Below are 12413 nucleotides of genomic sequence, written 5' to 3' on the forward strand. Positions count from 1 at the left end.
ATGCCACTAAAGGACAAGTACTATACTATTAGCAAATTGTACTTATAGTATCAAAAGTAAAAAATACTTGGTCCCTGTTAGTGATATACTAAAGATGCATGATATGGGGTTCACCCAGGTACAGCAGTTTAATCTATGCTAGCTATTGTTGTTGTTGTCTTTCTCCTTCTTCTTCTTCTTCTTCTTCTCGTCATTTCCCAATAACAGGTCAAGAAGTTATGAGTATCAATCATCAATATACTGTATATATTGTATATCCCTGATATTAGATTATTAATGCTGGTGCATTAATATGTCTGTCATATTTTACTGCTGCATATGTTTATGGTTGTACTAATTTTAAACTATTTTTTGTACGATTGGATGCAGCAGACTGGTATGTCTTTGAAATGTGGGAGCAAAGACACAGTCAAGAGGAAAACAAAAAAAACACATAAAGCAGACCTATTTAACGGTCTGCTTGATAACCTCAGTTTGATAACCTCATTGTGGCCCTTTGATCATTTCAGAAATACTCTGATTTCAATTAAAAAATATCAACCCAGGCTGGTCAAGCAGGGGGCATTTAGGAGATTAAAACTGACATTCTTCTTCTAAGATTAAATAGGTGTATTTTTTCTTGCAATTTTGTGTCGCCTATGTAATGATCCAGTTCTAATTGTGAAAGCTAGTCAAGAGAATGGAAAAAAACGTATATTGTTTTAACATTTAAATTCTGAACTTTACAGCTCACAGAGAATGGAATTGTCTGGCCCCTGGGCACTTTTTTCAAATCTGTCCCTTCAAAAAAAAAGTACTTTAATAGGCCTGAGATACAGGAATCCAAATCACTGAGCCCTTTCTAACAGAATAATAATTAACTGCATAACATTTTACTAACAAAATCACATCTGCCTATATCTTTTTAGCATTTTCCCAGCAGAGGGCAGTGCACTCCAATAAAAAAGAAAACTTTATTTTAAAAAATTAATAAAGTAGATCAGGGTAAAATGTGTATACTTCATACTTATAATTTAAAGTTTCATTTCACGTGCATGGCGCATCTATAGAGAGATTGGGGACATAATATCTTTTGCTGACATTTTGATATATAATTCAGATTCAATTAATTTCATTTTTTCTGAATGACTGTTTGAACTGTTCATCCAAGAGCTGACAGTTAAACTAAATTGGTAGTTTGCACTTAAAGAAAACAATAAAATGAAGCAGACGTGAAACAGGTGATGAAAGTAAATGAAAGTTCATCTGAAATAATGTCAGGTTAACCTTCTGTGTAAAAGTAGCTAAATTATCAAATAAAGTAAATGCATTTTACTGCCATATCAGTTACATGGATATAGAAAAAAAACATGGGTGTACATTCACAGTGCATGATTAAATATCATATGTACTCTCCTGCATTTTCCCCCGAAATGTATAAGATCTCTACACTTCAAAAAAGACAAAACAAAAGTAACAAAAAAATCTAAGAGAAGGACTGATAACTTTAATCCACCAATTGTTTTTTTCACCATAAATCATGTTTGTATTTGTTTTTATAAAGTATGTGCACTGTGTTCACAGTGTGATTTTTCAAACAAATGTTTGCCATGTTTCTTCAGTTTGCCATTCACAAATCCAAATGCATGAAAGAGTGAGATTCAGCCTGATTGTAGCCTACATGTTCCACATTCCCCCAGATTTCCCTCTATTCATGTAGTGCACGCAGTCACCAGTTGAAAATCAAGACAGTTGTATATTAATATTAACCAATGGTTGATGGAATATGTTGTCAGTAATGTAATGTAATTCTCTATAATATTTACCTATTCTTCTTATATCACTGGGAAGGCATCAACACATTAGAGGTTTTGGTTTTTTTCTGTACTAGCCTACATGTATGAGTATGAGTATGAGAGTCACTGTCTGCTTATATGTAATTATTTAAAGGTGCTATTGGTAAGAAAAGTTGATTTTTTTAAGTCTCATTCCTAACTTGTCAAATAATAACACTCTGGGTCTCCCAACACGTCAAAAACTGACGCTTTGGGATGGTGGCCGACCCGTCCTACAATCCCAGAGCGTCATTATATGATGAGTTGCGAATGAGACTAAAAAAATCAACTTTTCCTACAAATAGCACCTTTACTACTTACATACATCATGAGGGCTGAAAGAAACCTTGGGCACTGAGCCACATGGACCCCACCCTTATCAGCTTATACCAGACTCACAGAGCAAGAATGTTTCTCCACCCTACATCACTTACCATCCAATCAACACACACTAACTGGGTGTAACATCTCTCTGACAACCAGACCTGGTGGTCAACAAATGTCTGGAGTGAGGAGATATACAATGTTTTGGAGACTACAGTGCCAGCCTGCCTCATCCCTGCAGATCATCACAGTGTTCAACACCCGAGAAGACCAGCACAGCACTGTCCTAGTGTGCCTAAAATGTGTCGTGTCTTCTAGTACTTTAAGACAAGGTTAACTGTTACTTTTTTACACAACTCAAGACTGAGGTAAGAAAAAAGACTAACATAAATAATCTGGATTTGCAATGGTGCAATACATTGATTCACTTCAATATTATGGAAATATTTAATGAATAGATCTGTTCTAATAAATTAGGTAATTAGGTAATTATGTGTTAATGTTTTTTTCTGTTTTTTAAATTCTAATTTTATATCATGACTATTCTCATGGGCAGGCACTGCCCCAGAATTTCAGTTTTAGGTGGGCCACAGTAATTTTGGCTGAGCCTCATTTATACATACTGGGCTGGATCTACTAAGATCCCAAATTGCTTGTACTAATCTGCGTGCGCAATCTAGAAATGTGCGTGTGGGGTTGAACCGCGGTTTGCGGGAGATTTACTAAGAGTGATTGCGTAAATGACAACAGGTGCAAACGTGTTGGAGACACGCCTATTTAAATGAGGGTTTAGCTTGTTTCATGGTTTTCAGCATGGCGAGTTTGAGAGAGCGAAAGCGCAAAGTGAAATTCGACCCTTTGGAATTAGAAGTGTTGGTAGAGGAAGCGAATAAACATTTCAATGAGCTGCAGCAAAGGAATCTGACGGTCGCGCAAAAAAAAAAAAAAAGTTAATGCTGTTGGAAAAAACAGGCGAACAGTGGATGAAGTGAAAAGGAGATACCAAGACATCAGACGATTGATTCCATTGTTTCGGCGTCTCCTTCTTGCAACAATAACCGCAGCCATGTGTGCGCAATTACGCATACAAACCGTTTGCACCTCCCTTTGAGACGTGTTAAATATAGAAGCAGTTTCTATTAGCAAAATTGCTTTCAGGTTTGATAAATCACTTTGCGTGTGCTAAATTAATATATTTACATTTTCTCCACCCAGAACACGCACAATTGCGTGTAAACGCCCCATATTGCATATTCATTGCTGCAAACGTACTAACTGCATGCAGACGCGCTACTTTGCACCTTTGACAGACGCAACCCTTTTTGCGCACTGTTAGTAAATCAGTTTGTACATTTTTTTGCGTGTGCAAGGAGTTTGCACACGTTTTAATACACGCAAACCCTTAGTAGATCCGGCCCACTGTATATTAATGTTTGCCTTCTTTCCAGTCTCGTTAAGGTACGCAAGGGTCCTGCCTCCCCCTCATGTCAGAGCGGGTGTGTTTACAACTGCTCATGAGAAGAGAAAAACAGTCACATGTAAGTCAATTGTGAATTGTTCAACCCATTCCAAGTGTGATATCAGCAATCAACAATAATATATAGGCTAGTTCATGAGTGTCAGCCTTCAGTGCCAATGCGATCTCTCTGTAGTCTGTCTTTCTTGCTACGGTGAGCTGGGCTGGGCAGTGCATCTCTTCTCTGTCTGTGTCTTGCTCTATGTTCTGTGAGTTGTACCAGACAGAAGTGAGAGTGAAATACAACTATTTATTCCGCTTGATAAACGCCAACAGGTGATGGTAACCGCGTCCCATGAACACACGCTCATATGCGCTTTCCAGGAGCAAACTGTGTTGATTCAGTCCAAAATCCTGGCGCGGTGGCACTAAACCGGTGCACATAATATGAAAACAAGACAATCATTATGTAGTCTCTCAGTCAAGGTCGAGTCGGGGGCAAAAATATTGACATCATTTAGCTTAGGTAAAAGTATTACTACCACACTGTGAAAATAGTCCAATACAAGTAAAAGTCCTGCAATCAAAACCTTAAGTAAAAGTACTCCGGCATAATGTAGTTAAAGTACCAAAGGTGCAAGAACAGTGCAGTAAAATGGTCCCTGTCACTCAGTATGTTTCTATGCACACTTAAGTTGAGCTACGGTCACAGCTCGATCAGGCCATTTAATTGGACTACTGTCACTGTCACAGTATACAAGCACCAGGGGAGAATCCATTTACTGATGGATGGCTCTACTGAGAGCAGGCTGTTTCTGCACCTGCACCTTTAAATGCTAATGAGCTCCATCTGTCAATGCCTGCCTTGCCTGCTACACGCCCTTCTCAAGGAGAGGATGCCGCTTATGGTAGCGGTAGCATGCGCTAATGTTTACGGTGGATGTATTGCTACGGCTCGCGGAGATGCTGTCGTTCAATCATACCAGTTTGACCCAGAATCGGACCCAGAAGGAGAGGCTCAGAAAAATACAGACTCTGCGGCTGCAGCAGGACTCCCCAACACAACCCCCCGGCTCCCATCCCCCACTGACCTGCAACAGGTAACATCTAAAAACAGTTAGCGAAAGCTGTGTTTGTCTCCAACACAGTCTCCAAACTTTTGGACACTGTTCGCATAGTCTCTGTCTCCAGTCTGCACGTTTCCAGACTTGTTACTCTGACAACCAAGCTTAACATTAAACTCGCTTCAAACGCCATTGCATAGCGGACCAAGCGGAGCTAACTAGTTAGCCAATTTCAAGCTGACTTCACCATACCCGTAGGCAACTGTAAATACTATCAAACCGTGGCGACACTTACCTGTGGCTCGGGTGCAGTTGCTGGGTCCCGTATGGTTGGGACTGATCCTTTTACGAGGGTCAGTGTCGAGGCAAAGCCAGCTTTGTACTGACCCTTGTTACTGAAACAGTCCGATGTGAAGTGGTTAGCACACACAAACAGACTTACACGAACCATAGCTGGCACGTTGTCATTAAAAATGAAACGCAACCACTATCTCTTCTGTTGTTCTGTAGCTGGGACAGAATATAGGCACTTATGTTGATTTTTACAACCAACAACAGAGCAATTTGTGTGTCTAGCTCTGAGCGACGACATTGCGAAACACTATCTATCTTATCGCTGGACACAACGAACTTCACCTCGGGGATGAACGCCCCCCTCTCGGATATCTCCGGGGAGAGGGGGGAGTGTTTTCGCACAGAGGAGCCCAGCCTATGCAAATCACTCTTTTCGTTACGTAACGAAAGGAGCTGAATCTGAACAGCCTGTAGGAGCCCCGTTTTACCAGTGGGTGGGCTGCAGAGACCATGCAGGACTCGTTTGCTTTCCTCATTCTGGGAGTTGGTAGGCTCAGGGAGGACCAGTTTATATATGTAGAGACCAGAGAAAACGTGTTTTTCATAATATGGGACCTTTAAGAATCGGGAAACAGGCTGCACAGCGAATGGTGAAAACATGAATGACTTTTCGGTGCTGTACATTTTGTACATTTTTTTGCATTTTTAGTACAAATGATACCTTCGTTGTCTTCTTTTTTTTCCCTGAAAGATACAAACAGGACAATACACAGAAAAGGTAGCAGAGGTAGACGGCCAGCCACACACAACGGCGCCACCTTAATGAGAGTAGAAGTATAAAGTTGGATAAAATGGAAATACTTTCCCTCCTCAAATGTGTACTCAAGTAGAGTGCTTGATGTAAATGTAATTAGCGAAATTCCACAAATGGTAACAACTCTGGAATACTTCAGTAAGTGACAGCCCTGCAGTCTGTGAGTGTGGACATTGGGATTGGGCATTTTGGCAGTTTGAGTGTTGTGTGCCTGATGCACATTCCTGTCAGCTTGCACTGGCGTCACTTGTAACATCAGAGATGATTTTTAATATCATCGGTTTTACTGTCCCATATAAATCCAACAGTGAAAGCTGATTTACTAATTTAATCCAGACCATGATCTTTTCCTAAACCTAACCAAGTAGTTTATTGCCTAACTCTAACCAAACTGTGAAGGCAAAAAAAGGCAAAATCCATAAAACAAAACTCTTTTTGCATATGGGACCAAACATGCGACCAACCCTCGTCACCCGCATAAAAGATATATACATTATCCACCCAGGCAAATTGTCATAAACTGGGATATTGAGCATTTTTAGACTATGTCACTTAAAAGCCTACCTTTCCAAAAGGTTTTCAGGTGGAAAACATCTTATAAAACCACCCAAACGGTCTTATAAGGCAGATTATCACCTTCCGTGCCCAAAGATATGAGGTCAAATACACAAATTATTGAAAAAACAAAGTGTGGCACAGGCTGAGACTTTCATGGAGCTCGCCAAAGCGTGCCCTGTGACGTGCTGCAAACCCCCACACCCATCCGGGTGAAAGTTTTTAGTGAGACCCTAGCGGCTCTGCTGCCCATCTTTCTTGCCAGTGAAATGTTATTTAACTTTGCTTCTTCTCGTTTATAGTCCTTATTGGAGCCACTGTAAATCACCTCTGTAGGCTACTGTATCCCTGTCTTCAAACTGACATCTGTCGGTCTTAGAGACTGTGTTTGGTCCCAGCCTGGTGTCCACTGAGAGGCTGCTGAGCTGAGGCTGCTGCAGTGACTCTCTCTTGACCGAGGTCACAGTATAGGCAAACTCCAGTCAGTTAAGACCACTAATTCAACCACGGCGAACTGAACTAACTTGCCAACTGCAGCTTGTTCCTACTGTAACCTTTAAGAAGGTACAGAGTACACAGGGACTTCAATGAAGAGGCCGCAACAGCCAGTGTGGGTCATACATGCCATTTATTTTATTATAACTAAAACTCTAAGAACACAGGCAAGAAGAGACAAGAGGACAGACAGTCATACTACGGCTGGGACACCAACCACTCACTGCTAGGACACTGGGAGTATACTAAGTATTGAAAAGAAATATAAACCCAACACACTTCAAATAAAACACCACATTAATAACGATGTGCAACCACAAACCATATCACCATCTAAAGTGAACTCCCAGCATCAACCACACCGGTGAATGGAGGACCTCGCCAGCCGCAGCACTAGAGACAGAAGGAGACAGAATGTTAAAACTCTAAAACAATTCAAATTCTATATTAAACAATAAAATCAATAAAGCTAAAATATAAATAAGGGTTAGGGTTAACCCTAACCCTAACCCTAAACTAAAATAAACGGTAGTCAGTGCTTTGCCTAAAAACAAACAAAAGCACTGTTAGTTTACTTTAGGACACAAGAGGTTTAAATGCTGTATGTTTTACACACCTCTGTGCTGGCAGTCAAGTCAGTCCTAAAAGCAAGTTTAGCAGACCCACAATTAAAATCATTAAACTACAAATACCTCGGGGTGCAAGCACCCCTACCATACCCTAACAATTAAAATGCTAAAATGAGTATAAGACAATGTTAAAAGTCCATCCTACCAGAGCCACAGGGAATCAAACAGTCACAGCCCTGGCGTGCACACAAAGGATTTGAAGAGTGACTGCTGCAGTCACACCTGCTGCCAATCAGTCCCTCCTCCAATTCCTGTCGCTTGATTGGTCTCTAGCCTCTGCCTCTGCTCTGAGTCCTAGTGACCTCCTGCTACACTACAGCCAAAGAGAGCTACAGCAGAGTATAGTCTGCAGCAGTTAGCAGTTATGCTGGCAGCTATTTTTTTGGAACTACTTTCAAATTCTGGCCATTACAGTTAATAGCCACACATGCTGAGAGCAAACTCAAAGCTCCTGCTCCGCATGTATTTTCTTTATTTCTAACACCTATCTTCATGCTGATGCACGGGCATGTATTTTCTTTATTTCTAACACCTATCTTCATGCTGATGCACGCAGAGCATATACAGGCAGAACGAGAAATTTATACACACACAGATTTACACATTCATGCACACAACACACACAATTCTCAATTGTCAGTGACACTTGAGACACATTACTCTCTTTCTCTCATTTGTTTTCATCAGACTTGCAAAAAATCCAAATATATTTATTTTGTATGACATAATACACTTATATCATTATTACTTTATTGCTATGCAATGCTCAAACTATAGTTGTCATATATCTTATTCTGAGCTATATTGCTGTACCATACATTATGTTATACTAAACCACTAGGCCTACATTTCACTTTAATGTCTACTATACACATATATGTATCTAGTTCCTCTATACAAGTCTATGAGGAAGGATAGGAAGAAGAGTGAAGAAGATAGTAGAGTCTAAGTACTGTATCATAGTCACCTGGACTTGTTTCAGGTGAGGCTGAAACAAGAGAGGCTTCCTCAGTTCTAACTAACTGGAGAGGAGTTACAGGCTTTTAAACTCTGTATGGGAGTGTCCTTACAGAGTTGTTAAGGACACGTGTGAGCTCTGAGTTTCAGAGTCATTAGGGCCACTTGTGGGTCGCTGACCCAACCGGCCTTCATGTGGGTTGCTAAGGCTAGGTGAGCTCAGGTGTGAATGGTTGTTAAGCTGTCTTTGGAGGGAACTCAGTATTGCATCGTAGGTGGGTGATAAGTAATGTCTTAGGCCACCTCCTCTGTTCAAAGACAGTCGTTCCAGTTTGATACAGATGGATTCTTTTACTCCTCTTTCAAACCATCTGTCTTCTCTGGCCAAGATGTTTATATTGTTGTCCTCAAAGGAATGATTTTTCTCCTTCAGATATAAGTGGACAGCAGTGTCTTGACCTGAGGAGTTGGCCCTCCTGTGTTGTGCCATTCATTTATGAAGAGGTTGTTTTGTCTCCCCAATGTACAAATCTGTGCAGTCCTGGTTGGATTGAACAGCATAAACTACATTACTCTGTTTATTCCTGGGTGTTTTGTCCTTAGCCTCAGTGTGTTGGTAGGTTTAAAGTGAACCGGGATATGATGTTTATTAAAGATCCTCCTGAGTTTCTCAGATGTTCTTGTGACATAAGGAATGATGATGTTGCTATGTTTTCTCGTCTCCTCCTCTCTGTCTGCTCTGGATCTTTTAGTGGTTTTGACAAAGGTCCAGTTTGGGTAGCCACAGGTTTTAAGTGCTCCCCTGATGTGCTTCTGTTCCTTCTCCTTCCCCTGTGACTTAGTGGGCACAGTCTCAGTCCGATGGTTTATGGTTCTGATGACCCCCAGCTTGGGCTCCAGTGGGTGATGAGAGTCAAACAGCAGGAATTGATCAGTGTGTGTAGGTGAAGGTTATCAAGGCTCTGCTCTCAACTTCTTCCATGTAGAGGTTGGCCACTATTGGGGACACCGGTGAGCCCATGGCACAGCCGTGCTTCTGTCTGTAGAAACCTTCACTGTACTGGATGTAGGTGGTCGTCAGACAGAGGTCAAGTAAAGCCTAGCAACCCACATGAAGACTGGTTGGGTCAACGACCCACAAGTGGCCCTAACGACTCTGAAACTCAGAGCTCACACGTGTCCTTAACAACTCTGTAAGGACACTCCCACACAGAGTTTAAAAGCCTGCAACTCCTCTCCAGTTAGTTAGAATTGAGGAAGCCTCTTGGATGAGAGGTGAAACATCTTCAGGAAACTGAAACAAGTCCAGGTGACTATGATACAGCACTTAGACTCCACTATCTTCTTCACTCTTCTTCCTATCCTTCCTCATAGATTTGTATAGAGGAACTAGATACATATATGTTTATAGTAGACATTAAAGTGAAATGTAGGCCCAGTGGTTTAGTATAACATAATGTATGGTACAGCAATATAGCTCAGAATAAGATATATGATAACTATAGTTTGAGCATTGTATAGCAATAAAGTAATAATGATATAAGTGTATTATATCATGCAATATTAAATATGTTTGTTTGGATTCTTTACAAGTCTGATGAAAACCAATGAGAGAAAGAGAGTAATGTGTCTCAAGTGTCACTGACAATTGGGAATAGGGTGTGTGTTGTGTGCATGAATGTGTAAATCGGTGTGTGTATAAATTGGATGAGAGGTCAAACATCTTCAAGAAACTGAAACAAGTCCAGTTGCCTACGATACAGGACTTAGATTTACCATGACCTGGATGACTGAGAACCTTCACCAACAAGATAGTGGAGAAAAGTTAAAGACATGATTACAGCGCCTGCCAGTTTATTATTCAAAACAATGTTTTTGAGATAAAAAACAAAAATGAGGCAAGCAATGGGAATCTGTTAACTTTGCATTTTCTTTAATAGTGTACTATTTAATATTAAAGTTTGGGGAGGATGGAGAAGAAAGTTACAAGGAAAAATTAAGAAGTAAAAAGATTCAGCTCTGTGTTGTCTGTAGTGTTTCTGTAATATAGTTGTTCTTTTGCGCTTCTTTATTCCAGAAGCAATTCAATCAAACTATGCACAAATAGTTTGATTCTCTAGTCAGTACCCTTGACCAAAGGCACTGGCTAAGATCTGGAGTTGGTCCCCGGGTGCAAGGGTTAACCGGTGACCACTGCTCCCTCAGGATGGGTTAAGTGCAGAGTACCAGTTGCACTATATTTTACACTGTATGTTATTTAATCAAATAAAGATTCTTCTTCTTCTTCTTCTTCCTCCTGAACTGAAACATGCAGTGTTCCTTTATGGGTTGAGAAAATTCTACTACTTCTTAAGCTAAAGGAACTACTTATAAAACCCTCTTGTATTAGCTGGAAAATGCATTATATCAAAGCTGAAAACAGGGCTGTTTTTCTGGCACCAGTGAGCAGTTGACTTTTTAGAGATAGGCCTACGTGATTCTTACAGGACAGCAATGCTACAAATATGCAATGATCTTATAGAAAAATATATAAAAATAATATTTTATTTCTAATATTTAGTTGGACCACCTTTAGCTTTGATTACGGCACACATTCACCATGGCATCGTTTTAATAAGCTTATGCAATGTCACAACATTTTTTTCTGTCCCGAGTTGCATTAATTTCTCCCTAAGATCTTGTATTGATGATGAGAGAGTCAGCCGCTGCATTGTCTTCTCCAGCACATCCCAAAGATTCTCAATGGGGTTCAGGTCTGGACTCTGTGGTGGCCAATCCATGTGTGAAAACGATGTCTCATGCTCCCTGAACCACTCTTTCACAGTTTGAGCCCGATGAATCGTGGCATTGTCATCTTGAAATATGCCGGCGCCATCAGGGAAGAAAAAATCCATTGATGGAAAAACCTGGTCATTCGGTATATTCAAGTAGTCAGCTGACCTAATTTTTTGGGCACATAACGTTGCTGAACCTGGACCTGACCAACTGAATCATCCCCAGATGATAACACTTCCCCCACAGGCTTATACAGTAGGCACTAGGCATGATGGGTACATCACTTCATCTGCCCCTCTTCTTAGCCTGATGCACCCATCACTCTGGAACAGGGTAAATCTGGACTCATCAGACCACATGACTTTTTCCATTGCTTCAGAGTCCAATCTTTATGCTCTTTAGCAAATTGAAGCCTTTTTTTCCGATAAGCCTCACTGATAAGTGGCTATACAACTGTTTCATCCCAATCCCTTGAGTTCTCTTCTCATTTTGCATGCTCTTACTTTCACTATTAAACATAGCCGTGAGTTCTACCGTTGATTTTTTACTATTTCATTTCACCAAACATTTAAGTGATCTCTGATTGCGATCAATCAGGTTTTTTTTCTGACCACATTTCTTCCTCGAAGATGATAGTTCACCTGTATCCTTCCAAGTTTTAATAATTCGTTGTTCTCAACCCAATTTTTGTAGTTTCAGTAATCTCCTTAGTTGTTTTCTTTGCTTGATGCAGGCCAAGAATTTGACCCTTCTGAAACAGAGTAACATCTTTTCCTAGATCACAGGATATGTCTTCTGACATGGTTGTTTAAGAAATGAGAAGCTACTCACTGCAGCAGTTAGGGTTAAATAAGTTGTGGCCTCCGCCCATATGAAAACTGGGATTGGCTCCAGTAACCCCGCAACCCCCTGAAAGGGGTGATAAAGCGGTAACATCCCCGCGACCCTCACGGATAAAGCGGTCAAGAAAATGAGAGATGAGAGAGAAGTTGTTGCCAGCTGAAACATATTAATCACTGCAGTAATTATCGAAAGGAAGGCTCTTACCTATTTGCTTAGTTAAATCCAGGTGGTGACTTTTTTTTTGGCCAGGCAATGTAGATTAAACTACATAGTATATAAGAGTGATTTTATGTCAACTCACCCAGAATTCAGAGGTTTTTCCAGTTCATGTTATGAATTCTCTATAAAAGAAAAAAAAGTCCTATAGCTGTAGTCCAAATACTTTACTTCAAC

At 40.5% G+C, this 12413-nt stretch overlaps 1 protein-coding gene across 1 annotated transcript in view; it reads left to right on the forward strand.

Moving 5' to 3' along the window:
* Positions 1–2353: 2353 nt before the first annotated feature.
* The window catches only part of LOC141007359 (uncharacterized), a 71094-nt gene continuing 61034 nt past the window's right edge, over positions 2354–12413 (forward strand). Inside the window, exons 1-2 of the mRNA XM_073479717.1 lie at positions 2354–2506; positions 3587–3676. Of these exons, the coding sequence (XP_073335818.1) occupies positions 3623–3676 (54 nt within the window). The 5' untranslated portion in view covers positions 2354–2506; positions 3587–3622. The remainder of the gene's footprint in view (positions 2507–3586; positions 3677–12413) is intronic.

This window comes from Pagrus major, chromosome 13 (genome assembly GCF_040436345.1).
Source record: "Pagrus major chromosome 13, Pma_NU_1.0".
Classification (NCBI taxonomy): domain Eukaryota; kingdom Metazoa; phylum Chordata; class Actinopteri; order Spariformes; family Sparidae; genus Pagrus; species Pagrus major.